This window comes from Lipomyces chichibuensis, assembly GCF_038497645.1.
Source record: "Lipomyces chichibuensis strain CBS 12929 unplaced genomic scaffold V1513scaffold_2, whole genome shotgun sequence".
NCBI classification, from domain to species: domain Eukaryota; kingdom Fungi; phylum Ascomycota; class Lipomycetes; order Lipomycetales; family Lipomycetaceae; genus Lipomyces; species Lipomyces chichibuensis.
In genome coordinates, this window is record NW_027117454.1 from 38,670 (window position 1) to 65,026 (window position 26,357).

Consider the following 26,357-nt stretch of genomic DNA (forward strand, 5'->3'; position numbering starts at 1 on the left):
CGCCTGCTCTCGGTCTCCCGCGCGCCCGCGCCGCCGGGCGGCGCCGCCCGGCGCCCGCGGCGCCGCCCCGCCCCCGCCCGGCCGGGCCCGCCCCCCCCCCCCCCCCGGGTTCCAGCAACCAAAGAACATCTAAAGTTTGGCATCTGAAATTTTGGCGTTGTTACACTTTAGCTGACGTAATTCCGAAGCCGAAAGTGTAAAATTAGAGTTTCACGAACGTGAATCATCGGATGACTAAAGTGGTTTCACTGGCAGCGCTTTACTTCCCTTCTAAGTTTTGAAGGACTGGCAGTTGTTGTTGAAGGGATATGACAATTCTCAATATCTGAATATATTGCAATTTCTTTGCGTTACGCCTCGTCGCAAGAGTCTATCACAATACTGCCGGTAACTATCTCGAGCTAGCCTCCGCGGATTATGACTACGCCGCGTGGCTATATTGTACATGTCATTTAGCATTGCTTGGTGATGCTTCTGATTTCAGAATACGAACTTGTATTCTGTTGGCCACCAGTTATCGCAGTCGGCAGTGGCAGGTGATCATTATGCCTAAAGATGGACGGCGTGATGGACGATTATTCACCACTGGAAAGGGCCAGGAATAATAGATAAGCTTATTGTGATCGTATTCATCGATGATGTAATACATACAACCGTCGCCGTCATAGTGAATCAGTTATGACACCTAAATAATATATATGCGACCACTCCTCCGAATCACATCTAATACAGCAACCAATAAACAATTGAAACGCCTCCCATAGTTGCAGAAGTACACTATATTTCTATCAAACGCCAAACGACAACCTCGTTGGAGAAAAAATTCAAATCGCTAACTCGGTAGGTTCCCAATCCAGACCGAGGCGTGTGTATAACAGTACCTGCACTTCACGCCAAATGACTTTTTGTTCAGCCCTGGACACTAGGACAGACGGGTTCACGGGTGGTGAAGTAACCGATGAAGAAACGCCGGGCATCGTTGGCTGTCGTGGACTTTGCTGTATGCTAGACGAGTCTGCGACAGTTTGCGGTGATGCTGGAGCCGACACTTTTGGTCCCAAATTCTGGAAAAATTCGGTTGTGCTCTTAGTCGTCCGGGACAGGAATGCAGTAGCGGCCTGAATGCCCGCCGAGGAGCTTGGGAGGCCCGCAAGTAATGACGGAGGCGTCATTTTCGTTATGGCGGCGGGGCCAGTATCTCGTCCAGATGAGGGCATGTTAGTCCAAGATGGAAGTAGACCAGACGAAGAACTCGCTCGATTGAGTAATACCCTTTTTAAAAGATTTCCTCTGCGCTTGGCGAGTTGTTGCTCCTGCTTGCGCAGTGCGCGAATCGTGATGGCTTTCTACAACATTGTCAATCAGCATGATTCCTACAGCTAAATATCTTATACGCACCTCGAACTCAACACGACCCTGCGCCTCGCATCCGAGAGCAAGCAAATAATTATCAATAACTCTACGCCACTCAGGTTTTGTCAACACAGCCTTATCGCGCCGATGCCGCAAACAAATATTAATCGTCTCGCGAGCTAATCTTACGCGGTGACTCATCGAGAATCCGAATTCGACATATAAATCAGAACCAGCGAGCGTGTAGACTATTGTCTCGTCATCGGCATCTAAAGGTAGTAGGACTATCCGAAAATGCTCTTCTCGTAGGGGGAGATTTGATGCTGTTGGTGTCTGTCCGTCCGTAAGCCACTCTCGCTTGAGCTCGGTCACAATGCACAATGACCTGAGGTCATTCTTTTCCCAGTCAATGAGATCACGCCGAGTGAAAGAAGGTCTACGTAGATATAAATCTGCGATTCCAAAGCTCGAGAATAAGCCTTCCCCGGACGAATAGTTGGAGTTGGTACTCAACGACGTACTCTGCGACTGGTACGGATATTGTCGATGTGGTGGTTGTGGCGGAAACAACAGGAGGACTTCTGGAGGGTACACATCGTCGAAACACGACGGTATAACGTCAAGGACAGACAACATTGCTGCAGATGAGTCAGGAGCAGGAGAACCCTGCCGACTGAGGAAAGACGTGTCGGAAAGTCCGTCAGCAGCGGTCGCGTGCTCGCGATGACGATATCGGGCAACGGAAGCGGCATGTGCGATTGTTGTACTCTTTGTCGAGGCTGTGAAGTTGGAGAATGAGTCGTCAGACTCGTGCATGAGGTCGACGGTCTCGACATGCTCGAAATGTGCGGCTAGCTTGGCTGATGTTTGGGGTAAATTGTTGGCGGCTTGCCGACTTTGACCGCGGTCACTACGCGAGAACGACGCTCTTTCATCTATGCCCATTGCGAAGTTGTGCAAGTCTAAAAACCTATCCTAAAAGGCCGTCATATGCAGAGTAATCGGCAGGACTTGGCTCGCCATATGTTGGGAGCATTGTCTGGATCAATGCAACTCCTTGAAGTACAGACAACGGTGATACGAAAGCAATATATGAGAAATGTCGGGGATGTGGAACAGACTAGATCTTGCAAGCACGTAATAGTTATAGGAGATCGGGGAAGAATCTTGGTAGCGTTGTCACAATCTGATTAGCACATGTCGGTCAGATAGAAATCACAGGCCATGTCCCTCCGAGTTCACCTAAACTATCTTACCTGGCGTAGCAACAGTCAAAATAAAAAAAATTATTTATTATTATTTGGCTGACACTGGCAATCAATGACCGGGCACAATCACACAATATTTGTGCCTTGGGCGGGCGGGAAAAGACAGGACGATTCTATTCTATTCTGTACCTGAGCAACTCGCGGCTAATCTGGAAGTGAAGACTGCAAAGCAAAGTGCGGGGAAGGTTGAAAGCGTGCGGCGTTGCTGACCGGCAAAATTGCGAGTCCGGTTGCCGTACGCGGCCGAACGGAGCCAACGACCGTTTCTAATGCGCGGTTACGTATTTCAACAACATAAATTTCATTGCGAGTGCAATTTTATTGAAAGAATATGGAAAGAGTCGAAGAGACGGGCAAGAAATGAATGCAAATATTAAGTTTGCAGTGTTGTTGAGAGGCCCATTTCCATCCACAGGTTAGAAAGTACGCTCGACAGTTGACACCGCGATAGAAGCCTATACTAGAGATCTCGATGGAAAAACAGCGTTTTAAAATGAGAACTGGAATAGAACATGACCTTGTGCATGGAGAGATTTGTTGTATGCCGAAATATCATACAGGTTTAGACCGTTCCCCAGCCAAACGCTAAAAATCACCGGAAGTCCCAAATCCAAACAACACAATACGACCCATCTTATCATATAAACCCTCTTTGACAATCTACAACTCGGCGGAAAGCGCTGTCAGAAAAGTCTATCGAACTGGACACAGACCCCTAAGATTATCGTACACTATATCGGATAGCAAAGGGCTTTGGAAACGTACTTAAAGTCGGATGCTGCTTTATGGTCTGTACGCTTAGTTTCGAATTCGAAAGAATACCTGCGTCCTGCGATTGGAAACACTGTAATTGTGAATGGGAACCAAAAACGGCATGTGGTGATCTAAATTCCGGCCTAGCGCTGCCGTACCTGAGAGATAGTCTATGGTATGAGGGCCTCCAAAATGGCTCTGCTAGTGCCGTTAGCGTACAGACATGTTACCAAGTAGGACGAAGAACACAATGCTCAAAAACGGCACCGGGAACTGCGTCAAATCGGTCAAGGATTAGGAGATTGGCGAAGGAATTTTGGTGGAGTGCCTACAAACAACCAGTCGGCGGGATGCAGGGACTTAAGTGGGATCATAATAACGAGCCGCAGGATCTGAGGCGATGGTTCAGGGCTCATGGGACGAATGTGCCTGAAGTGCCTGAAGTGCATCTCAAGGATCTCAGTCCGTGACAGACTCCCACTTGCATGTTTGGTGCAGTACCTCACAAGGATCTTCCTCGCTCCGTTGATGTCATACCCACATTTAGCGCATCTGAACACTTTGCTACTGTCGACGTTATTCAGATGCCCGCATGCTTCGCAGTTCTTGCTTTTGTGCTCCTCGCTGACCAGCACATGCGTCTTGGACCAAATCCTGCGACGCCCCCGCCATCCCACCATCTGCTTGTTGCAGTCCGGCAATGGAGGTCATCCACCAGTTCGTTATCCATTAATGGTAATAGTGCGGCTCAAGTGGTGAGTTGGCAGCTATGAAGTGTTGCATGTATTATTGTAGTGGTCTTCTAGTCATGGGCCCGTGCCATATGGGCTTATTTACAGTACAATTAATTCATTGTTGCCCAGAGCGTATTAAACCCACCAATATCTCTACACCGGCAACAACGGCGTCAACCACTCTAATCTTAGGTCCCACCGCCTTCGTAATTGCCTCCTCCATCCCTGCCATCCCTGCACATCCTAGACATATTACGCTCGCACCATTCGCGACCGCTTTGATGGCTGCATCGCCAATTTTTTGACTTACAACATCCGCCGACGCATCATGAAGTTCTAACACGCCCAAGCCTGTCGAAAAAGTACCCACAAACAATGTTTCTGACCCTAGAAACGCCCTTACTGCGTCGTTGAGTAGTACTTCCCATATTTTAACCGTCGTGACGATAGCAAACTTTCCTCCAAGTGCAATCGAGTGCAGAACTGATGCCTGAAAGATTCCCAACACCGGTTTCGAGGTTTGCTCCTTCAAACAATGAACCAGTGGATGATCCGAGTAACAGGCAACAAGAAAACCGTCATATTTGTCTAATAGCGGGATAAGAGCTGGTAGACAGTTCGCGGCGGATGTAATCTCCGTCGTGACTGAATCAATCTGTAATGGACCGCCTTCTGGGCCCGTGAAATAGTCATAGTGGAACTCAGTTGGTGGCCGGAGTATTCCTTTTAAAGTGTCTGACACAGAGCAAGATGAATTTGGATTGATGACTAAGATAGATGGCATGCTGGATCAGGTTGAAGGAAATGCTGATGTCGTCTAAATTGTTGGGCCAATCAGGGTCCCCCCTTAACCACCAACCTCTTCGGAATAAAGTTTTACGATCTATTTCAATTGATCGGAACCCAAGTCTCAGTACCAACAATCGCAATTAAGGCCTCTTATTCAAGCCAACCTTGCACAGGCCGCAAAAGTCTAAGGCTGGAAAAATTTCCTCTAGCTGCTTCCACTGAATGCTAGGCGCATCAGTCGCTCTTAAATACCTGTCGGCCAGGTAATGCCTCACGGTTGTCCATTCCGAAGACTGATCTAATGATGATCCGATTATTATCTTATTGTCTCCACTGTACCCCAGAGATCACCCGCGCAGATAATAATATCTTATTAGTCTTCTTATAAACAGTCGCGGCGGGAGTCTCTGAACTTACACTCTATGTTTGCATCGGCGATATTGATTATAACGGCAGACCATTTAATTTGCGACACCGACTGAAGGAGTGCTGAGGATGACGATAGTATGATTATTATGATATATAGTGAATCAAATACCATAATTTGATAATTCAGGTGCCGTTCTTTCTGAGTTAGAACCCACGAGTCGGAAAGAAAGAGGAAGATAATCCAGTATCAAGTGCATCGTTCTGTTGCAAGCTAGTTAATAGACATATTACTAACTTGGAATAATGAGAAACTAGAAAGCACGATTGATCGAATTTCTCAAACATATTTTTATTTAATTAAAATGTAATCGCAAATAGAACCTCCAGTTACACGATTGCCCGTTATTGCCCAAAGTTGATGTCAACAAGTCAGATCGAGAAGTAGTTTTTGGTTTGCCAAAGTCGTATCACGACCTTCAACAGTCGATAAATCTATGGTTCATAATTTTATTAGTTCTAGATATTGTACTTCCAATTACACTGTAACTGATCCTGAAACGCTATCTACGTCATCACAAGGTTTTGAGCACTCGACAAATTACAATAAGACAATCTCACTAAAAACACAACGAACCGTACTACACTAATCTAAGCATTGACCACACGCAACTTTTGTTTTTACTTGACCTGAGCGAAAGCCCGGCGAATGGGCGAGCGGACGGGAATGCCCTTCCAGAACTCAATGGTCTTCTCGGCGCGCTCAGCGATTCCTGCCGGGGTAAAACCGAACTTCTCGTATACCTTGAGGTATGGACCGGAGGCACCGAATCTATTGATGCCAAATTGCTCATGGGAATACTTTTGCCAGCCAAGGGTGGTCATGACTTCGACGGAGAGGATAGGGTGACCATCAGGGAAAACCGACAACTTGTACTCCTCACCTAAATGGATGTTTAAGATTAATTCGAAAAACAGTCAATACAATAAAAATACTTACTCTGCTTGTCAAACGTACACCAATCGGGTAACGAAACGAGACGAGCCTTGAAACCTTTAGACTCAAGTACCTGGGTGGCCTCAAGCGAGAGGTAGACCTCCGAACCAGTGGAGACGATGGTGACATCAGCATTCTCGACCTCCTTGAGGACGTAACCACCCTTAATAGCCTTCTCGATGGACGAGCCCTCCAGTTGAGGAAGGTTTTGACGGGAGAGACAGAGGATGGAAGGAGTGTGAGTTTCAGTGAGAGCCTTGTAGTACGCAGCAGAGGTCTCATTGCCGTCAGCAGGACGCCAGACCATATTATTGGGAAGAGCACGGAAGTGTGCAAGAGTCTCGATAGGCTGGTGAGTGGGACCGTCCTCACCTAGACCAATGGAATCGTGCGTAGCGACCCAGATAACACGAACGTCAGAAAGAGCAGAAAGTCTGACTGCACCAGCGGCATATGAAACGAAATTCAAGAAAGTACCGCCGAATGGGATCAAACCTCCATAAGCAGCGAGACCGTTCATGATGGCACCCATGCCATGCTCACGAACACCATATCGAATGTAGCGGCCAGAGTACTCACCGAACCCAGTAGAAGGAGGCTGGAAATCGACAGCAGTCTTCCATCTGGTGAAGTTAGAGCCGGTTAAATCGGCGGAACCACCAATGAGACCAGGAACAATATCGCAAATCTTATTCAGGACGGTCTCGGAAAGCTTACGGGAAGCAATGGCGGGATCGCTGGTGGTGTAAACTGGGAGCGACTTCTCCCAGCCCTCAGGAAGCTTATTCTCAATTCTCAACTTCAGGTCGGCAGCAAGCTCAGGGTAGTCGGAAGCATACTTGGTGAAGAGCTGGTTCCAGGCCTCTTCAGCGGCGGCACCAGCTGCAGCCTGTTTAGCAGCAAGGTCATAAACCTCCTGCGGGACGACGAACGACTCATTGGGATCAAAGCCAAAGAGCTCCTTAACGCTAGCGGCATCATCCTTCTTCAAGGGGTTGCCGTGGACACCATGGGTGCCCTGGAGCTTTGAACCGAAACCAATGGTTGTGGTAACCTTGATAATAGATGGCTTGTCCTTCACGGACTGGGCCTCCTCGATGGCAGCGGCGATGCCAGCAAGGTCGTGGTCACCATCCTTCACCCAGACAGTGTGCCACCCATAGGCCTCATATCGCTTTAAGACATCCTCTGTCAACGCCTGGTCAGTATCACCATCAATCGAGATATGGTTGTCGTCATAGAAAACAATCAGGTTTCCAAGTTGCAGATGCCCAGCGGTGGAGCAGGCTTCAGAAGCGACACCCTCCATAACGCAGCCGTCGCCCATGATACAATAAGTGTAGTTGTTGAAGAGCTCATAACCAGGCTTGTTAAATCGGGCAGCGTAGTGAGCCTCGGCCATGGCAAGACCAACAGCGTTTGAAACACCCTGTCCGAGAGGACCAGTGGTAACTATCGACAACTTAGCAATTTCATTCATATAGCACGTACGAATCAACGAACTTACCCTCAACGCCAGGGGTGTCGGCAGCCTCCGGATGACCAGGAGTCTTTGAGCCTAGCTGACGGAAGTTCTTTAAATCATCCAAGCTCAAGTCATAGCCATATAGATGAAGAAGAGCATACAAAAGCATGCAACCGTGACCATTACTAGGAAAAAGCAATTGTTAATATCTCCAATCGGGCAGTGGCGCCGTGATGACGTACCTCAAGACAAATCGATCTCTGTTAATGTATTTAGGGTTCTTGGGGTTAAATGACATGTACTTGTTGAACAGGACATGAGAGACTGGGGCAAGACCCATAGGAGCTATATTGTTGGATATGATCAGCCATTTGTCTCATTGTTGGGCTGATATGCTGCAAAAAGCCTTACCACCAGGGTGTCCAGAGTTGGACTTGATCGTAGCATCAACCTAACAAGCAATTGATCAGATCCTAATCTAAACAAAAAATAGGCCATTATATCCCAATCTCGCTGGAAGATCCCGCCACAATCGCGGTATAGGAATATGTCGAGCGATCTACCTACGCCACACTATCCAAACAGGAAACTTACCGCAAGGAGACGGATGGTGTTGACCGAAAGAGTATCAACTTTGTCAAATGAAGGAGCCATCTTTAGTACAGAATTGAAGCAATTTGGCAAAAAAAAACACGAAGAGGAATGGCGGAGAATATCAAGGAAGTAGCAAAAACGGGTGCGGGCTGGAGACGCCCGTTTTAAGTGGCAATACCGACGAGAACCGACGCCCCAATGTTAACTCCAAACAGTAATCACAATTGGGTACTTGCGCATTTAAATATTTATATGCGTCAAATGATTAACGTTTATGCCAAATTCTATGAGGCACCGGGCCTCAAGAGTCCGAGCTCCGCTCACTCTGTGTGCATTAATCCTGTTGGCTCGCTGCTTATGGACTCCAAAGGACTGCTGCCAGGCGCTCGGAGCATAGTCCGACTTGTTCCATCTTCGCCTGAGTACATCAGACTCAAACAGCCTATCGATGAGTTAAGCTGTCTGCACGTCTTAATTAACTCGCACATGGAATGATATGATATCTCTCCACAGCGTTACGGTTGATACGTGTTGCCTTCTGCCATCGCCATTGGCACGTATTCGTCGTGAGAATTTAGTGCAGCTCGCTGTGGGGGCCTAGAGTGGGGGATGGCCTGTTATTCAGGCACGCTCCTTCCCGTTTGAAGCGATCGCTGCACTATCTATTCAGAGCCTATTTACCACTTCTGCTCCGGAGAAACGTTATATCTATGGCGAGCCGCACCGGAATGTCATTTGAAGGGCCTAAGCATCTGCCACGTCGTCGTCAACACAGTTTCTCATAAACAATTAATTTTGAATGTCTCCTATCTTGATGTATCATATATTTACTGTCATCGCTCCTCCCTTCGGCTTTTCCCTTGGCCAGAGCTAACCCTGCATCAGTAGCATGACGTTGACTTATTGGAGCGTTGCATCTAAGCCATATTATTTGCGGAATTTACCTCTGTATGCTCTTTTGGCCGATGAGAAGCAGCTACTTCGGAAAGATGGTTATCATATTGACATAAAGTTGGCTATTGAAGCAATGGTTGGTCTGTTGGTTGGCGTCAGGTTCGATCAAGGCCACAGCTATTTGCGATGCTCCTGGAATCGACTTCCGGATACACCGGCATATAACATGTTGTACAAAAAAATGTAAATGATACTATGTATAACTAAGCATTAACTGGAAGTCTGGAACACATTATACGGCTTTATGGTAGCGGTCGTAACCACATCGCCTTATTAGGCACAAACTTGTAAGGAGTCTTTCCTTACCAAGTTCACACATGGCCCATGATGTTGACATTTATAGTGCCTCCTTGTACCCCATCGTCCGTGTTTAAAAGACTTTCGCTATACTGAATGCAGACTCGTTTCAAACTCTGTAGCGGCGCGCTTAACCCCACACAATGTAGAGGTGATCCGATGAAAATCGATAGTGAAGATGGCAATGTGTGTGAGGTTGAACATGTAAATGATATAGAAGGCATGTGTGTTGATATCATTAATCATGTACCTGGCGAAGAAGATGTATTTGGAGACGACAAAATGGCAGTAAGAAATGTAGCCAGAATGGAGGAACATGATGAGGATGCTATGGATGAAAAGGAAGTACAGGGTAGAGAAATTGTACAATATGCTCAAGGAGTGATTACGCGACGGGCAGACCGATCACCAGACACGAGTGACGGTGAAGGACAGAGAATGGAATCGTAAAGAGAACAAGGCCAAATTCCGGGAGCGAAGTAGTCTTCAGAGACACCGCCCATGAAGATGCCTGGGAGCCATGGGATTGTTTTTGGGAGCGGATTATACGGTCATGGACCGCAACGAAGCAGATGGAGGCCGGCGTCACGAAGGTCACAATCAAGTCAGTCAACCTTGTAGGCATTTGGCAGTCATTGTTCCGAGCGCCTCGACAAATGCAGCCGAGGGAGACGTACCTCACAAAGGTCAAAATCAACTCAGTCAACCTCAAAGTCGATTGGCACTGGGAGGGCGGCGCCGTTCAATGAGCATGGGACCACCGGCGATAGAGTACGCTCATGCAATCAGTGAGAGAGTTCTTATGGTAAATGAACTAAAGGAACCAACGATGTTTCGTGATATATACAACAGACCTGATGGAAAGAATGGAAGCTTGCAACTCGAAGTACAACTCGCTGAAAGTTACCAACGACACCTGCAATTGCCCAAGGGGAGGAAATAAATATCAAATAAATGGGTATCAAAATCAAGCACAAATCGGATGGGAAGATAGAAAGCTAGATTAGTTGTTCGAGGGTTTTCGCAAATCGAAGGAGTAGATTATACCGAGAAGTTCTCCCCGGTAATCCGATTTCAATCCATCATTATGATACTCTGCTGGCTACTGCCACCGAGCTAGACATTGTTTTTCCTTCATTTTAGTACCGAAATAAATTCTCCAGATCACGTGATTCAATATTTAGAAGTTTGTATTGGTGGTTGGGATTAAACCCATATATACCGAAGTTTATGCAATATGAGGCTTTAAGTAAGGGCATAGAGAGCATATGCACCATATATACACAAGGTTGCCACCTTTACTCTTTCGCTCGGGAAATTCTAATTGTGGGTTCGCGATTGATTTTGACAAACGCAAGATTCTGTTTCGGTCGATGAATAGCACTTGTCCGGTTGTTTTTAGACCTGTTAGATTTCTACCGTCGGGTTGATAGGCAAGCAGGACTTTTTCCAGCCTGTGGTATTTGGATTTGGAAATACACAAAGCCAGCGCAGTTGCCTTGGACCCCTGTGATTAGAGGACCCTGTGATTAGAGGACACGCTACTTAACCTGACCTTAGAGAGTATCATTGTGCGCAACTAGATAGTTGCATATAGGTTATCAAGACCGTTCAGAAACGGAGTGACAAATGGCTGTGTATAAGTCGAAGAAGTTCCGGGGGCGGCCTTTAAGTATCATCACCATCGTGGGCGCGTCATTATTACTGCTGTTTTATCTAATATCCCCATCCTCATCATCATCAAAGGCTCAGAAACGGCCGCCGCCAGCTATTGGTGGGACAAAGTCTATTAGTCATTACCGACTTGACGGACTCCAATCAACATGGAGGTCATTCGAAAGTCACGAGCGTGTTCTTATCCTAACACCCATCGCTCGGTTTTACGATGAATACTGGAACAATCTCATAAATCTCAATTATCCACACGAACTCATCGAACTGGGTTTTATTCTTCCGAGGGGCAGAGAGGCTAACAGTGCCCTACTGCGACTGGAGGAAGCAGTTAAGAGACTCCAGACAGGGACGAAGAAGAACCGGTTTGCCAAGGTCACAATATTACGACAAGATTTCGACAGTCCGTTTTCTCAAAGTGAAAAAGATAGGCACGCACTGAGCGGACAGAAAGAACGACGGGCTGCTATGGCCCGTGCACGAAATTCGTTGTTTACCACGACCATCAACGCAGGAATAAGTTGGGTGTTGTGGTTGGATGCGGATGTCGTGGAAACTCCGACTACTCTTGTGCAGGATCTCGCGGCACATAACAAGCCGATTATTGTGGCGAATTGCTATCAGCGATATGTCGATCACGGCGAGAACAAGATACGGGCTTACGATTTCAACAGTTGGCAGGACAGTGATACGGCGCTACAAATGGCGAAGGACATGGGTGACGACGAAGTTATTTTTGAAGGTACAGTGACGTATTTTGCTACTCCAAAACGATGTCTAATATTGCATTTAGGATACGCTGAGATGGCCACTTTTCGCACACTAATGTCCTATCAGTACGTTGCAGGCAACGACATCCATGAAGAGATGCAATTGGACGGCGTGGGAGCGTAAGTTATAACTGATCACTGTCTATGTATAAATTGTGGAACTAAAGGTGATAGTACTGCTCTGCTAGTGAAGGCCGAAGTTCACCGTGATGGCGCGATGTTCCCCTCTTTTCCATTCTACCACCTAATAGAATCCGAGGGCTTTGCTAAGATGGCCAAGCGACTAGGATACCAATCCTATGGATTACCAAACTATTTAGTTTATCACTACAACGAATAAATGCAATAACTTGGATCAAGGCGACATGGAATGTTCGTTTGGTTTTTACAGCATATCATTTTACGCAAAGGTTGTTTTTTCGGTTTCTTATAAAAATTTCAAATGTTATAATCTTTGTTTTGTTCATATTTTTTTGAGTCATAGTTGGGGGCGGTTCAGTTCTTCAAATCATAGTCGCATAGTGTGTAATGATAGATTAGTCAGACTAAGCATAAAAATCTCGGTATGCCTTTTGACTGGACATCGGTTGATTTTGGCACGCATGTGGAGCGTATAATGAGGTGTGCGGCTCATTTATAAGAGTTGTATGATCGGATCTGTTGCGGGGGAGATGTGATTGAGGTACAGACTCAACCCTTATGCTGGCATTGCTTATTTTCAACCACTCCTGTCTTAGGATTTTGGTAATGAAACACTGGTAATTGAGAGCACAGTAATATTTATAAAAATCTGCGCCATCGGGAGGTTAGCGTACGGAATCCAGCAGTGTATCGGCACCACTGATTTGTACCGGGTCATCGGTCGCTGATCTCTTGACGATCTGGGTGCCGCTAAAAAGCCTCTTACACGCGCCTTACAGAGTTCATATATAGACGGACCGTCGTCACCATACGAACGCATCCGTCTTACCCAGAAACTATCTTTCATCCTTGTTTAATGCACCTATTATCTTTAGTGCCAGTCACTATATTCTGTGCAAGATTTAGTTTATATGTTGTTGAGTGTAGTGCTGAACAATGGTTCTCGCCAGCATTCTAGGACGACGTACCGCAGCGATTTCCTCTGCCACGCCATCACCGTCTCCTAGTCGTAGTGCTTCCCCGCGTCCTGCTCCTGCAGAGCCCTCGCTAGTTTTGAAGATCTACGTTTTAAAGGTGAAATCTACTGGGTTTGAGTTTTGCCACGAACCGCGTCCGTACTAACGCTCACTAGGCCAAAGACCTTGCAGCGCTGGATCGGGGTGGTACCAGCGATCCGGTGGGGGATTGTTATATAGAGAATGACTATTGAGGCACTCACTAACGTAGTCAGCGAAGTAGTATACCGTAGTCGTTTTGGATGATTTCAAGGCGACGACTCAGGCTATCCAGAAGACACTGAATCCGGAATGGAACGCAGTGTTCAATGTTGCGCTGTACCCTGCAGAGTCGGAGTACATAATCGAAGGGACTTTGTGGGATAAAGATCGCTTTTCGAAGGTAATATTTTATGATAACAGCCCGGTCTGTAAATGTGCAAATATTTACTTTTTTTACAGGATTACTTGGGAAGTTTTGACATATCTCTTATTGAGAAGTTCAGCCAAAGCGATGTTACGGTCGTTGACAGTAATGAAAACGAGTATGGGATAGGAGGCACAGTATACTGGTGGTAAAGCTGATTTATTATTAGGCCTCAATGGTATCCGCTCTATTCAGCGAGAGCGAGGAAGACGTATATTAAGGGGCATGTCTACATTAAGCTTGCTCTTGTTTGTCCTCTCGATCCCGGTGCAACCAACGAAGAGCTTCTGAGAAAGTGGAAGACAATGGTGTCGGACGATTCTGATCCCACGACTCCGCTATTGCCTCTTTCTGACAGCGAAAATGCATTTGACAACAGTGTTAGCAGCTTGGAGAGCTCGGATGAGGATGGTGAAACTCCAACTGACAGTACTTACTTGGATGTACCCGAGAAGACATCTCGCCGTCGCCGATTGAGACTGAGGCGTCAACGTAGTCATAAGCCGTATCAAGTTGGAAGTCTGGCAGATGTCGTGGGCGTCGTATTTTTTGAGATTGTCAAAGTTACGGATCTGCCACCAGAGCGCAACGTTATGAGAACTGGGTTCGACATGGACCCTTTTGTTGTTGTGTCTTTCGGAAAGAACGTGGTTCGTACCGGGGTTCAACGACATAGTTTGGACCCGGTGTATAACGAGAAAGTCCTCTTCCCGATCCTTCGACATGAACAAGGTTACACATTCAACTTAACCGTCATTGATCATGACGCACTCTCCAGCAATGATTTCGTGGCAAAGGGGTCACTATCAGTTCAAGAGATTCTCAAATTTGGTCCAAAACCGGACCCTGATACTGGTCTCTACAACTTACCGCTTCCTCAAACGCCTCCCGGGTCCACAGAAAGCTCCAGGCAGCAGTCTCGAAGCAGAGGTAGTCGCAGCTCATCTCATGTGCCATCGCGTCCGCAGACTCCGGTTCCTTCGTCTGACCGCTTGGAGAAACTATCGGAGGCCATGAAGAATACAGGCATCGCAACCAATGAATCCATGGATCAATTTATGACGACTTTCAATATCCCCCTTGTCCTAAAGCACAGGGCACGTTGGGAGGAAAAGCATAGTCCAGAAATTCAAATAAGAGCAAAGTATGTTCCGTATTCGGCTTTGAGACAACAGTTTTGGAAATATCTACTAGTGCTCTACGATGGTGATGAGAGGAACATGATTTCTCGGTTTGAAATCGATGGATTGCTAGAGTATTTGGGGTCCACTCTTCATAGTTCCACTGTGGATAGCTTTTTCTCAAGATTTGGAAAGTCGATTGATGAAGATTTGACATTCGACGAAGCTATTGTTTGTCTTGAAGACCAACTTCACAGAGACCGCGGCAGGCGGTCAAAGGTTATTGAGCATGTGATTCCAATGGGTGCTGCTTCTACGGAGGACGGCTCTTTGGCACATGCAACTGAATCTAAATCCAATGCTGACCTGACTCGAGCACTCCAAGAAGATCGACATTTGATCGCTGACCGCTCAGGTCCGTCGTTTGATACTGTGACCGATGACAACTATTCTCGGCTCGAGTCGGAATTGCGTACTCTTAAATCTGGAGAGGAGATGTCGCCTGAGAAGACGCCGACCACCACTACTGATGGTTCGGGGACCAATCGGTCTAATGAGAGTTTGGAAGATGGTACGGCGACACCAATTGAATCCTATTTCCAGGAGATTGAGGAGAGAACTGAGGAGCATGTTATTACGATGAGGGAATGCCCAGTGTGCCATCAGCCGAGGCTGGATAGACGTAGTGAGGTTGACATTATTACGCATCTTGCTATGTGCGCTAGTCAGGACTGGAAGCAGGTCGATCTGTTAAACATGAATGCTTACGTGACTGCTGATCAAGCCAAGAGAAAATGGGTCGGAAATGTGAGAATTGTGTACTGCTACATCTGCCAAATGTTGATGCAAGCTAACTTATGGAATTAGGTAACTTCTAAACTTGGATATGGCGGTTACCGACTAGGTGCAAACTCTGCGAACATACTTGTTCAAGATCGTCTCACCGGCTACATATCTGAAGAACGTATGAGCATGTACGTTCGTCTGGGAATCCGTTTACTGTACAAAGGTCTCAAGAGCAGGGAAATGGAAAGGAAGAGAAGTGAGCAGCTATGAATTCATGTTGATGGTGGCGTCATTCTAATAATCATTTTAGTTCGGCAACTCTTGGCCTCTTTGAGCGTCAAACAGGGCAAGAAGTATGATGACATTCGGTCTGTGAAAGACATTAAGCCGTTCGTCGAATTTCACCAGCTTGATCTTTCAGAAGTCCTGGAGCCATTAGATTATTTTAAGACGTAAGTATCTTGCCAAAGGCGCCTGATTGCAAGTCTAACATTACTACTAGTTTCAATCAATTTTTTTACAGGAAACTCAAACCAGGTTCACGTCCTTGTGCGGCACCGGATCAGCCCAAAATAGCGACTTCTCCTGCTGACTGCCGTACGGTGGTTTTCGAGAGCATTGACAGAGCAACACAGATATGGGTCAAGGGCCGGGAATTTAGTCTTGAACGGCTCTTTGGCGGGGCCTATCCTGACGAAGTTAAGAAGTTTGTCGGTGGTGCCATGGGAATCTTTAGATTAGCCCCACAAGTAAGGTCACCGACGTAGTGGAAAATGGAGGCAACTAACTGGTTCAGGACTATCACAGGTTTCATATCCCTGTGGATGGCGTCCTTGGTTGTCCCAAGCTAATTGAAGGAGCTTATTATACTGTCAATCCGATGGCAATCAGATCGGAGTATGCATACCATTCAAGTACTGCGTAAGGTGAAAATTATTAACTAGTAGTTAGCCTCGATGTCTTTGGTGAGAACGTCCGCGTTCTAGTACCTATCGATTCCGATGAATTCGGACGAGTCATGATCGTCTGTATCGGTGCCATGATGGTTGGCAGCACGGTAATTACAGCAAAAGAAGGGCAGCGAGTATCTCGTACTGAAGAACTCGGGTATTTTCAGTTTGGTGGGAGTACATTGTTGTTGTTTTTCCAGCCTGGTACACTAGATTTCGACTCTGACCTTGTTAGCAACTCGAAAGACTCCTTGGAAACTTTGGTAAGGGTTCTCATGGATGATGATTCTAACTAGTTTCAAACATTCACAAGCTAATTCCTCTAGATTCGAGTCGGAATGTCAATCGGCCATACGCCAGATGAGGATGAACAGCTCCAAGAGCATGGGAAAGTGGAGGAGCTGTCGGAGAAAGAGAAAGCAGAGGCTGCAAGGAGAATTGAAGGTAGTTTCGCGCCTAAGGTTGACGATTTTTAGGGTGGGGTGATATTTCTGAATAAAATTATCGTGTGTCCTTTAGAATGTTAGTTGGTAGCTAAAATACGTAATGACTATTCTGTGCCAGTCGGAACTTATCGATTTCATTCACAAATGTAATGAATTCCAAATCTAAAAAATATACGAGTGTAACAACATGGTCTCCTTCAGAGAAGTAAATCGAATCATCAATTGAGCCGTTTCGACTAAGTTGCTCATTAACAACACACATTTCGAAGATGTGCGTGCTTATAGATTTAGTAGAGCTTGGCAGATTCGAGTTGATAGAAGCCTCATTGTCGTATGCTCATACTGGTCCACATCTGAAGAGCGGCGTGTTCGCGTTGTTGTGGTTGCACTGTTGCCAAGACAACCAGCCACCCACAACAGGCGAACCCGAAACCTGCCGTCCGCCAACAATGCCATCGGCGTATCAATGAAGTGCATCACCAACTGTCCGCGCTACCCAGACATTCCGGCATCCGGCACCACGCGCTCACAGCAGTCGGCATTGTCTTTTGGAATTTGTTATGAGAAGTTGCACTTGTTAGTGAGACCATTTAAAATCTGAAGCGTCAGTTCATCACAAAGACCAATATTCAACAAGCAAAGGGCCATATTGCTCGAAGCCACAGAATTGGCATTTCGGCATCGCATTCCAACCAGAAGTCTATTATCGGTCAACTAAAACCGCAAAGGCGAATATACATTGAGAAGGGAATAGCAGAGCTTTGTTCTTGTGCGATTGACTTTTTGGAGTACGCGTATCGGCTGTGGAGTTCCATGCATCAACGCGAATCAACGATAAAATAAATATCGGTACCGCGTCGCTAAATAGCACCTGGCAGAGCAAATTAAGTAAACATATTGATAGAATATTAATATGCCGTCACGGCACGCGTCAGTAGCTACAGTACCTGCGCCAGTAGGAGGATCGACTTTAAAGGCATCAATTAATTTGTCGAACTCGATGCGGCCGGCGCCTGTGACTGGACTAGGTCGGAAACGGAAAGCCGGTGATGGAAGTACCGGAGAGCAAGTAGGCGCTGAAGAGGCTTTGGTGTTGCGGCGGGAGAAGGAAAATGCCGGCGTCATCGTTAATGGGACTGCCCCGGATACTGCGAGACGAAGGAGAGCCGCTGCTGTCGCTGCTGAAACGAAGATACTGGAAAGTTCAAGGAAAAATAAGGTGAGATATATCACCTTTACTAAGTTGTAAATAGATGCTAACGTCGTCGTGCTATAGAAGAGTCGAAAAGGTAGTTCATTGCCAATTTAATCTTTGTTGTCGAAATACTGACAGGGATAATAGCTCCAACAGAAGATGATGACGGGTTTGTGTTTACCAGAGTGCGAAATATATCACCACAATCGCCACCTACACAAACGTTTCCAACACCTGCGTCGAAGGTTCTCATTAAGCGGGCCACGAGACAATCCAATAACAACCCTCCATGCGACAACTTAAACCAGCGACGAAAAGCGTTCAGTTTCGAAGATGATTCTCCGATGCCAGGATCCAGTAAAATATCACTGCCGCGATCCCATCCACCGCCTGAGAAGCCATTTACGTTGTTAGATTCGACCCAGTCTTATTCAGAAGAGTCCCAAACAACACTTATATCCTTACCACTTACTGACACGCCAATGATCAGACGAAATCAGCAATTACGGCAACAAGCTCCGAATGGTCGACGAAGTAGTTTAGGCTTACGTGGGAAACGGGCAAGTTCGCTGAGCAGCGGGCTAGTTGGTACGTTTTCATTTCCGCCTCTCGGATTCTAATTGCTGACGCTATCTCTAGCTGTTCCGCATGGCGATATATCACCAGAAGACTTTTATAAACATCTGGATTCAGACTTGCCAGATCCGCATCGCATGAAACAACTGCTGACGTGGTGCGCATATCGGAGTATGGAGGAAACAAAGGATTGGGCAAAAGAACGTTGGGCTCATTCACCAGCTGCTGCAATTGGTATTGTTCGCTCGTGTTTTTGGTCTGTTATTGCGTATGCTAACGTAATTTAGCTCGTGTGATTGAGGAACAATTATTGAAAGATCTAACGGATGGTAAAATATCAACTAGTTGGTGGAATCGACCTGTACGTATTTATGGATTTGTCATACGATCTTATGTTTTTAACAAGCCTCTAGGATGATGAAGATCGGCTGAAGAAGCCAAACCCGCAGAATGTCGCAAATCTAGCCAAGATAGATGAGTTCAAGAAACGGTTAGAGCGGTATGTATCTCTTGATTGGATTGCAAATTTAACTGATTCTGATGATATTTGTAGGCTACGAGCAGAGAAGAAAGCCTGGGAAGAAATTGAGTCAGATATGAAGCCGATACTACCGCCGTCATCTAATATTGATGTGTCGCTATTATTGCCGAAAGAAGCTGCATTTTTAACACGACAAGCCACTATGGCTACCGAGGAGTCACGACCGAGTGCTGAAGCAATAGCACTGGATGCCAAAAAAGTGGAGATCCAGGTTGATACCTTGCGGCATTCGATACACAGTGTCAATTCATTGTCGACCGCCGTAGAAAAATATGCCGAACAAGTTCTACGAGACGTTGCTAGCGCAGTGGCCAAAACTGAAGAGAAGGCCCGTAAGGCTGCTGGCACGGAAGGCGTGGGTATGCGGGAAATTTTGCAAACATTGACGAAAGTTGATCGATTATGATATTTGCCTCAGAAATATGTTTCATTGGAATAAGAGTTGGTGTACGATAGAAGTTGACGCCCGGGAGTTTAGTTTTTGTAAAGACAGCTGTAGAGGTTAAGTGGACGCGTTTGCCGTGTTATTATGGATTTTTATAATAGTTTATCGATAATATGTGTACTACTAGTTTCCTAATCTTAGATTTTATAAAATGAGATAATATCAAAATGCTACTGAAAAGTTTCATAATATAAAAATGCCAGTTTTCGTCGTCCACGCCGAACCCAGCCTGGTATTCGGGGTCGGTGCGACGCTTCACCTGAAGTGGCCTCTCAGTCGCATAGAGTCGGTCGCGGTAATTTGAACCCGTCCTCCTTCACATGCACTCACCGTCGATTATCCATAATGGTGCCTACAGTTGGAGATCAGTTTCTTGACGTAGATGCTTTCAAGAATGCGATGAGGTCTAATGCTATTGCGGAAGGATGTCAATTTATCACAACCAAATTCCATCCTACCACTTTCGGTTGAAAGGTGATGCTTGTCTGGGGGAATTTGTATGCCAGCCGGATAAATGATAGCATTTTGTCAAAAAATTACTGTAACTAATAGCATCCATAGTTGCAATCAAGTAGTGCAGAAGAAGAGGCACGCCAATAAAAGGTGGGTTTCTGATATGTGAGAGGTATGTAGAGCGGAAGAAAGGCTACTAACCGACGCACTTAAGAAGGCAGATTCACAGTGAACGAGATGAAAATCCGACTACATTGTGGCAGCAAGAGCCAAGGACTAAGCTATCGAGAAGTTCCATGGGTCAGATATTGATAGCTTTGACAAAGCTTCCCGGATATATTAGGTCTGTTACAGATCCCAATCCTCGTAGCCACGCGGTCTTGAGTCAGGGGAAGTTCTACTGAATGTTCGTAAGCTATGCTTCGTTAGCATTGAACGTTCATTAATCGCCCTCAATGGAACTAATCTGACTTCAAAATATCAAAGAATTCTATTGATTGCTGTTGGAATCGATGAAGAAAGAATGTAAACCAATAACTTTAATATAGTTTTAGCGCTAAAGAAATAATCAAACCTGTGTGCATTGTATGAAGGAGGCGAGGTTGCTGTTTGGAGCCATATGGCGGGTTGGGTACCTTAGGTACGCGCCCGATGGCATTTTTGATGATATGAAACTTTTCAGTGGCAATTTTTGATATTATCTCATTTTATAAAAATTACGACTATAGAATAAAAATATGATGGAGTCTGCATATATATGACTATATGACGTTGGCAACCTTGAGTGGATTAGATGGTATTATTATTAAGGTTAGTTGTTACCGTCGAGGGTGAGGGGCGAGGGCGAGACAAAAAGCAAGGAATGAAAACTGTCGATTCACAAGATCAAATGAAAATTCCGTCTAGTGTAGCCGCAAACTACACTACAATTACGAACTATTTGCGGAGTCATTCTGGGACTTTCCCAGTTGCGGGCTCGATAATTTGGTCATATAGACCATTATTCCGTCAAAGCTCTTCACCAAAAGTCGCCGATTTCAACCAGTACACTACTGCAACAAGCTTGACACGTCAATCGAAATCCTCCTCGCGCCGCAACTCCAGAATACGAAAGAAATTATTTTCTATCATGGAGAGACTTCAAAGTCGGCATCTGATAGACACAGCGGACAGCGACGAGGTGTATTTCGTCCGGTTAGGCACGATTCAACGCCACCCGCGAGTGATTCCGGCCGATGTGCGTGACTCGTTGCTCAAGTACTTCAAGCACAAGTTGTTCTTTGCGTTTGGATGGGACGTGTTTGTTGGCTATCTGGGGAGCAATTCTAAGCCGGAATTGTTTGTGACAAATAATCAAGTGGAGTATTTCCTGAGCGAGGTAGAGAGACGTGGTGGTGTCAAGATTGACGGGATCGACGACGCCAGTAAAGTTGATCCTATGATGATACGGGGATTGAAACATATTGTCAAGACTACGGATGTAGTGCAATTTCATGAGAAGACTAGCAAAGAAGGACTTAGGTATGACTCTTCCCCGAGGGTCCTGTGGACACAGGAACAGCGGGCGAGAAAGAAAGAAATTGAGGCAGCGAAGAAGGCTGAAAAGAGGGAGAGCGCACGGGAACACGCTCTCGAGATGGAACGTCTAGTTAAGCAGAGCATCGAGGACCGGAAGATGGTGTTCATTGCTGTCGATATCGAAGTGTATGAACTAAACCATAAGTGTGTCACAGAGATTGGATTGGCGATATTGGATTTGCGTAAAGGAAATACGAAAGATGCGAAACCTGTTAGCCGTCATCTTCGCGTAAAGGAATATATGCATTTGAAAAACGGCAGGTTTGTTGAGGACGCGTCGGAGAAGTTCGAATTTGGCAAGTCTGAGATCTTGACTCTCAAGGAGTGTGCAAACGAGGTGAAGACAGTTTTTGAGGAAAACGGGGACAAGGCAATATTTGTCGGTCACGACGGTGCAAATGATGTCCGGTATTTGAGGCAAATTGGAGCTGACTTACCCGAAGACCTTCTGATGGTTGATACTTTGACGTTGTGGAAGATTACTCACGGCGAAGATGGACCGTCTACACTCGGAAGATTGTTAATGGAGTACGATATTTCGTCATGGAATTTACATAATGCCGGCAATGATGCATATTATACCGTCCAGGCTTTGATGGCGATGTATGGTAAGGAGGCTAATCCGGAGTGAAATCGAGTCATAGATTGCGTGTATTACTGATTGGAGTTTTGGGGGCAAGTTATCCTGCTGTGTAAATAGAAGTACTTTATTACAGTCAGTTAGAGATAATCTCAATCGCAACGACTGCAAGCTAGCGGATGACGGAATCACAACCTATTGCAGTAAGAGCAATACAACTGATCATTAGCGAATCATGCACCACGGAGAATCACCGGGGCACAAAGATGAGCTGTACGCCAAAATAGCTGTATTGTTTTTTTCAACAGACGAGCACGAAGTTCGAAACGTGATGCGACCAAAGAATATTAATCGCACCAATAAATCAAAGTGGAACGCGCAGGTGAGATGGAGTTTGAAAAGTCAATATTGATCATGGGGGCCCAAAAGGACGCGCCGATTGGAGAACTTCCAATGTGTTGGGCATTTACATTGGTTCCGGGTTTGGTTTCTGCAGTTCGATGGGGTTAGGGATGATGCAAAAGGTCAGTGCTGGCTGGGGCGTTGTCGCGCACGTTGCCGTTTCCGGCCTCGATTTCCGGCGGTCCCCGTTCGTAGCCAACGTTTTGAGTGCACGATTCCCCACCGTGTTCGGTCGCGTCAACTTGCAGCTCTCCACTTTCACCAGACAATAAGTCTTTTGCGTGCACCACCTGCCTAAAAGGCTCCAGGCTCCTGCCAACAATATTCGCGAGTCTCTGTGAACGATGGCTCAGTCCGCACTCTCCGCCGCACTGTCTGCGCTATCCTCCAGAGAGTTCGCCGACAAGTCCTTACTCACCTCCCGGCCGCGCGCCACCTCTCCTGGGAACAGTGCCGTCTCAAGTGAAGCCGGCGAAAGCAACAGCAAAACTAACAGCAGCGGTAGTGCGGTTGTAGCGATGTATACTTCCATCAGGCGACAGTCGGACAGCATTTCCCCCAGAATGCGGCCAGTCTCGTCTTCGCCCCTCGTCTCCAGCAGCGGTCCGACCCGCGCACCGCTCGCTTGTTCTTTTCGTGGACCGATACCTTCAAGCTCTTTCCCGTCATCCTCGAACGCAAGTGTGCCTGTGTCGCCCAACATGTTCCCGTTCTCCCCACCTATCACCGGCGTGCGTGTGCTGCGCGACAGGCGTCGACGCGGAAGCAGCGTCGTCACCACGACGATCCTCAGTCCCTACGATGGCGAGCTCATGTTCTCGTCCTCTTTCGACGAACGCGAGCTCAAGATGAACGAGGACGCTGTCGATTACGACATGGACGACATGGATGTTGATGAGATGGATCTTGACTACAAAAGCGATACCGACGAGGAGGATTGGCAGTCTGCAGGGGTTGAGTCGCTTCGCCGTGGCAACGCGTTCCACCTCATGGGCAAGGACGGCGCATCCTCGTCCTCTTCAGACTCCGCCTTCTCTGCATTTTCACGGGCCTCTGTTCTGTCGACTGGAACAACAGACACGAAATTGAGCGTGTATTCGCAATCCATGCCCGCCGTGGCAATCATGAAGCCGGCCATGATGCACAACAGTCAGCCTTCAAAAAGCATCGGCATGCATATGGATGTGAATAGACAAGAACGAGAGGCGGATGCAATTCAGGCGTTAGTTCAGCTTCGATCATTGTAAATAGTGTGCTTGTATTTGTGTTATACGGACTGGTTTTGTTAGTGTGGGTTTCAGGCGTGTTATTTTGATTTACGGTCTACATAGTTCATTTTGACTTTTACGACGGTGGGTAATCCGTCAACAAAGTGATATTCGTTGTCTAATAATAAGATTGCATATCTGTATATTTAATTATCATAATCGCTTGTATTAGTATGTCATGTATTTGCGGGATGATTGTGTCAAAGTGGTCAACGTGTGTTTTCAGTTGTAAAATGGATCAATCGCATGTCACTGCATTGTGAAATATTAGTCGCAAAATCTAAGCCTAGTAACAACACCGATGACAGTGTGTGGTCATTCCTTAGTCTGACGTTGGTTGGTACGTGGGTAGTGAGATTTTGGTCAGGCCAAGTCCAGTCACGGAGAAACGTAATACCCAAGTTGCGGTGCGCTGGCTGAGCGGCACCATGGCCACGATCTAATTCGCACATGTTTCCATTATCAGGTTTGTAAAAAGAAAACCTTTGCGAAGAGTATATCCTCACAACTCCTCGTCTTATGACGGCTGTACATTTTTCGTATGTATAGTCATCCGACTTGTGCTGCAGTCATGATCAATCCATCGGAAGAGGGAGAGTATCCAGTGACAACCGGCATCGGATTCGGTAAACAGCAAAGCATTTCAGAGCAGGCATTTGAATTGAAATGTGAGTATCAGTGTTGAAGCTGACTGGGAGTATACTTGGAGCTAGTTTGAGAAACTAATTGCGGCAAATTCTAGACAACTTCAAGCCAGATTCAATAGATGACTCTAGGCAGTCAATATTAACCCGATCTGGATCGGAGTTTACATTAGAGTCACCAGGAGTCAAAGTATGGCATACCTTCCCGTTATTATGTGAACTCAGCGCTATATTAATGCGCTAAATAGAAAGGAGAGTCGTATTTCTTCAACGGACAGCACACAGAGACCAGGGACATAGACTGCCTGCTGGTGTACGACAAGGAGACCGAGGTGGGTAGCTTTGCTGCTAAGATAATAAGTCAATACTAATAACGTGACTAAGTCGTTTGTTCTGCATCATGTGTCCGGTATAATACGGTTAAAGCCACAGAGATCTGTCCCCAAGGCAGCGAAAACCCCGGCAACCGCCATCTCTTCCCAACCGTCGTCCTCGGCATTCTCATCTTCAAACCCACCCATCAAATCTACGATATCAAAGTCATCTAAGGATAACAGAGTTATTGAACTGCCGTCATTAGGAGTCGAGCTGGAGGTCGAATCAAAGGATGAGCCAGTGTCGAAGCAAGAATTTGATGCTGAACCGAATCCAGAGTCGACGCCAAAGGCGGCCGCGCCACTCTCTCGGACGATTCGTAGACGACATCCAACTCCAGTTAGTGACGAAGACGAGTCGGATGCTGACGATTATGGTCTACCAGTTCAAGTTCCTGCCCGACCACCTAGTCGTGTACCTGTCAATAATGCAGAGGACACTTCCTCAGATGAAGACGATGATGGGGATGTCAAGATGACCAACATACAAATGCAGAAGAGAGAAGAAGAATCATCTGACGAGGACGACGACCGAGATCCGCCTCCTCAAAGATACACTCGACCTCCATCACAAGCTCTCCCGGTCCGAGAGCCCATCAGCTTGCGAGGGTATGCCGGAGGTGGCCGTATGGAAGATGATATTTCCTCAAGTAGCGAGGAAGAATAGGACTACGAATAACGAGTTTTAAGGTAAATCACTGGGTTTGGCTTCTTGTGCGTGTTTGGCATTCTGGCTGGGGCAATAACGAATAGCTGCTTCGGTTTGGCGTCTATAGAGTTCAGAGAATAAATACGGATGCTCACGATTTTTGTAATACTCAAAATCGATAGTTATATGTGATTTTGCTATAGAATCGATGCTAAATTTGATCATTTGCCCACAAAACCTACAGAACTCACAGAAACACTACAGCGACATCCGGCTCGAGTGTCATGAGAGCAAAATCGGCTATTGATTGCGCACAAGCTGCTAAATTACGAAGGCGCAGTTTAGTTGTATAGTCCAACTGTATCATTGTAGTCTGTAGATCACGATCACTTGCAAAATACTTGGCGACTATAGCATCCAGATTCGCGGTAGAAACCTTATAAGCCAATGTGCTAGGGCTACTGGTTCAATTCAACCGGCGTTTATCAGCTCTTAAACAGAATCTTGATATTCTTTTCTGGTCGTTCTGCATCGTGTTGATCACTCAGTTGGACAATCAACAAATAAGCTCATATTAGGACGATTTGCCCGCTATCTTTTGGATGGTACGTCACATCGTCTTGAATTATGATTCCGGCAATTATCGTTTAGTTCTGTCTTTTGATTTGGCTGAGCACCGAGTAAATAAAATTGGCTTCGGGTGCCTATGGCACAACCACGAGTGCGTTTTGGACATACAACGGCGTTGTTTACCCACCTATTCTGTAAACATAAC

The 26,357-nt window shown here is 46.3% G+C and overlaps 10 protein-coding genes across 10 annotated transcripts; 7 read left to right on the forward strand and 3 right to left on the reverse strand.

The window, feature by feature from the left end:
• Nucleotides 1-609: 609 nt before the first annotated feature.
• V1513DRAFT_435851 (uncharacterized protein) lies at nucleotides 610-2,765 on the reverse strand. Its single transcript, XM_066896691.1, has 2 exons — nucleotides 1,399-2,765; nucleotides 610-1,346 (listed from the first exon to the last, which is right to left on the reverse strand). The coding sequence occupies exons 1-2, from the start codon at nucleotides 2,296-2,298 to the stop codon at nucleotides 825-827; spliced, it is 1,422 nt and encodes a 473-aa protein (XP_066756047.1). The 5' UTR covers nucleotides 2,299-2,765; the 3' UTR covers nucleotides 610-824.
• A 1,458-nt stretch (nucleotides 2,766-4,223) lies between these two features.
• On the reverse strand, nucleotides 4,224-4,892 carry V1513DRAFT_373103 (Asp/Glu/hydantoin racemase; the record flags this gene model as incomplete). The annotated part of the gene is made up of 1 exon (XM_066894808.1): nucleotides 4,224-4,892. One exon carries the CDS (start codon nucleotides 4,890-4,892, stop codon nucleotides 4,224-4,226), a length of 669 nt encoding a protein of 222 aa, XP_066756048.1.
• Nucleotides 4,893-5,944: 1,052 nt separating this feature from the next.
• V1513DRAFT_372821 (Transketolase, thiamine diphosphate binding domain-containing protein) lies at nucleotides 5,945-8,379 on the reverse strand (the record flags this gene model as incomplete). The annotated part of the gene is made up of 6 exons (XM_066894798.1): nucleotides 5,945-6,207; nucleotides 6,264-7,712; nucleotides 7,768-7,910; nucleotides 7,968-8,070; nucleotides 8,137-8,176; nucleotides 8,320-8,379. The coding sequence occupies 6 exons, from the start codon at nucleotides 8,377-8,379 to the stop codon at nucleotides 5,945-5,947; spliced, it is 2,058 nt and encodes a 685-aa protein (XP_066756049.1).
• A 1,350-nt stretch (nucleotides 8,380-9,729) lies between these two features.
• V1513DRAFT_456145 (uncharacterized protein) lies at nucleotides 9,730-10,513 on the forward strand (the record flags this gene model as incomplete). The annotated part of the gene is made up of 3 exons (XM_066899555.1): nucleotides 9,730-9,858; nucleotides 9,883-10,016; nucleotides 10,078-10,513. 3 exons carry the CDS (start codon nucleotides 9,730-9,732, stop codon nucleotides 10,511-10,513), a joined length of 699 nt encoding a protein of 232 aa, XP_066756050.1.
• A 389-nt stretch (nucleotides 10,514-10,902) lies between these two features.
• V1513DRAFT_435864 (Anp1-domain-containing protein) lies at nucleotides 10,903-12,746 on the forward strand. The gene is made up of 3 exons (XM_066896692.1): nucleotides 10,903-11,983; nucleotides 12,035-12,131; nucleotides 12,186-12,746. The coding sequence occupies exons 1-3, from the start codon at nucleotides 11,200-11,202 to the stop codon at nucleotides 12,349-12,351; spliced, it is 1,047 nt and encodes a 348-aa protein (XP_066756051.1). The 5' UTR covers nucleotides 10,903-11,199; the 3' UTR covers nucleotides 12,352-12,746.
• On the forward strand, nucleotides 12,747-17,002 carry V1513DRAFT_435865 (phosphatidylserine decarboxylase-domain-containing protein). The gene is made up of 11 exons (XM_066896693.1): nucleotides 12,747-13,226; nucleotides 13,285-13,329; nucleotides 13,392-13,550; nucleotides 13,610-13,692; nucleotides 13,744-15,502; nucleotides 15,563-15,737; nucleotides 15,792-15,933; nucleotides 15,984-16,230; nucleotides 16,278-16,378; nucleotides 16,433-16,694; nucleotides 16,758-17,002. The coding sequence occupies exons 1-11, from the start codon at nucleotides 13,089-13,091 to the stop codon at nucleotides 16,905-16,907; spliced, it is 3,261 nt and encodes a 1,086-aa protein (XP_066756052.1). The 5' UTR covers nucleotides 12,747-13,088; the 3' UTR covers nucleotides 16,908-17,002.
• A 336-nt stretch (nucleotides 17,003-17,338) lies between these two features.
• Nucleotides 17,339-19,766, forward strand: V1513DRAFT_435872 (Mis12-Mtw1 protein family-domain-containing protein). Its single transcript, XM_066896694.1, has 7 exons — nucleotides 17,339-18,096; nucleotides 18,154-18,166; nucleotides 18,220-18,660; nucleotides 18,712-18,882; nucleotides 18,936-19,009; nucleotides 19,062-19,147; nucleotides 19,202-19,766. The coding sequence occupies exons 1-7, from the start codon at nucleotides 17,791-17,793 to the stop codon at nucleotides 19,593-19,595; spliced, it is 1,485 nt and encodes a 494-aa protein (XP_066756053.1). The 5' UTR covers nucleotides 17,339-17,790; the 3' UTR covers nucleotides 19,596-19,766.
• A 1,450-nt stretch (nucleotides 19,767-21,216) lies between these two features.
• V1513DRAFT_422546 (uncharacterized protein) lies at nucleotides 21,217-22,296 on the forward strand (the record flags this gene model as incomplete). Its single annotated transcript, XM_066895982.1, has 1 exon — nucleotides 21,217-22,296. The coding sequence occupies one exon, from the start codon at nucleotides 21,217-21,219 to the stop codon at nucleotides 22,294-22,296; it is 1,080 nt and encodes a 359-aa protein (XP_066756054.1).
• A 348-nt stretch (nucleotides 22,297-22,644) lies between these two features.
• Nucleotides 22,645-24,175, forward strand: V1513DRAFT_92648 (uncharacterized protein). Its single transcript, XM_066900635.1, has one exon. The coding sequence runs from the start codon at nucleotides 22,992-22,994 to the stop codon at nucleotides 23,892-23,894; it is 903 nt and encodes a 300-aa protein (XP_066756055.1). The 5' UTR covers nucleotides 22,645-22,991; the 3' UTR covers nucleotides 23,895-24,175.
• Nucleotides 24,176-24,486: 311 nt separating this feature from the next.
• On the forward strand, nucleotides 24,487-25,600 carry V1513DRAFT_428971 (RNA polymerase II transcription elongation factor-domain-containing protein; the record flags this gene model as incomplete). The annotated part of the gene is made up of 4 exons (XM_066896309.1): nucleotides 24,487-24,583; nucleotides 24,658-24,749; nucleotides 24,808-24,891; nucleotides 24,944-25,600. 4 exons carry the CDS (start codon nucleotides 24,487-24,489, stop codon nucleotides 25,598-25,600), a joined length of 930 nt encoding a protein of 309 aa, XP_066756056.1.
• Between the last annotated feature and the right edge of the window lie 757 nt (nucleotides 25,601-26,357).

What these genes read in the sequence shown, in the direction of transcription:
- V1513DRAFT_435864 (XM_066896692.1), top strand. Translation starts at nt 11,200, where the DNA reads ATGGCTGTGTATAAGTCGAAGAAGTTCCGGGGGCGGCCTTTAAGTATC. An exon ending in CGACGAAGTTATTTTTGAAG is followed by an intron (nt 11,984 to 12,034) that starts GTACAGTGACGT and finishes TATTGCATTTAG; the next exon opens with GATACGCTGAGATGGCCACT. An exon ending in CAATTGGACGGCGTGGGAGC is followed by an intron (nt 12,132 to 12,185) that starts GTAAGTTATAAC and finishes TAAAGGTGATAG; the next exon opens with TACTGCTCTGCTAGTGAAGG.
- V1513DRAFT_435872 (XM_066896694.1), top strand. Translation starts at nt 17,791, where the DNA reads ATGCCGTCACGGCACGCGTCAGTAGCTACAGTACCTGCGCCAGTAGGA. An exon ending in GCTGAGCAGCGGGCTAGTTG is followed by an intron (nt 18,661 to 18,711) that starts GTACGTTTTCAT and finishes CGCTATCTCTAG; the next exon opens with CTGTTCCGCATGGCGATATA. An exon ending in TTCACCAGCTGCTGCAATTG is followed by an intron (nt 18,883 to 18,935) that starts GTATTGTTCGCT and finishes AACGTAATTTAG; the next exon opens with CTCGTGTGATTGAGGAACAA.
- V1513DRAFT_92648 (XM_066900635.1), top strand. Translation starts at nt 22,992, where the DNA reads ATGGCTCAGTCCGCACTCTCCGCCGCACTGTCTGCGCTATCCTCCAGA.
- V1513DRAFT_435851 (XM_066896691.1), bottom strand. Translation starts at nt 2,298, where the DNA reads ATGGGCATAGATGAAAGAGCGTCGTTCTCGCGTAGTGACCGCGGTCAA. An exon ending in AGGGTCGTGTTGAGTTCGAG is followed by an intron (nt 1,347 to 1,398) that starts GTGCGTATAAGA and finishes ACAATGTTGTAG; the next exon opens with AAAGCCATCACGATTCGCGC.
- V1513DRAFT_435865 (XM_066896693.1), top strand. Translation starts at nt 13,089, where the DNA reads ATGGTTCTCGCCAGCATTCTAGGACGACGTACCGCAGCGATTTCCTCT. An exon ending in CCATTAGATTATTTTAAGAC is followed by an intron (nt 15,934 to 15,983) that starts GTAAGTATCTTG and finishes CATTACTACTAG; the next exon opens with TTTCAATCAATTTTTTTACA. An exon ending in CCGATGGCAATCAGATCGGA is followed by an intron (nt 16,379 to 16,432) that starts GTATGCATACCA and finishes ACTAGTAGTTAG; the next exon opens with CCTCGATGTCTTTGGTGAGA.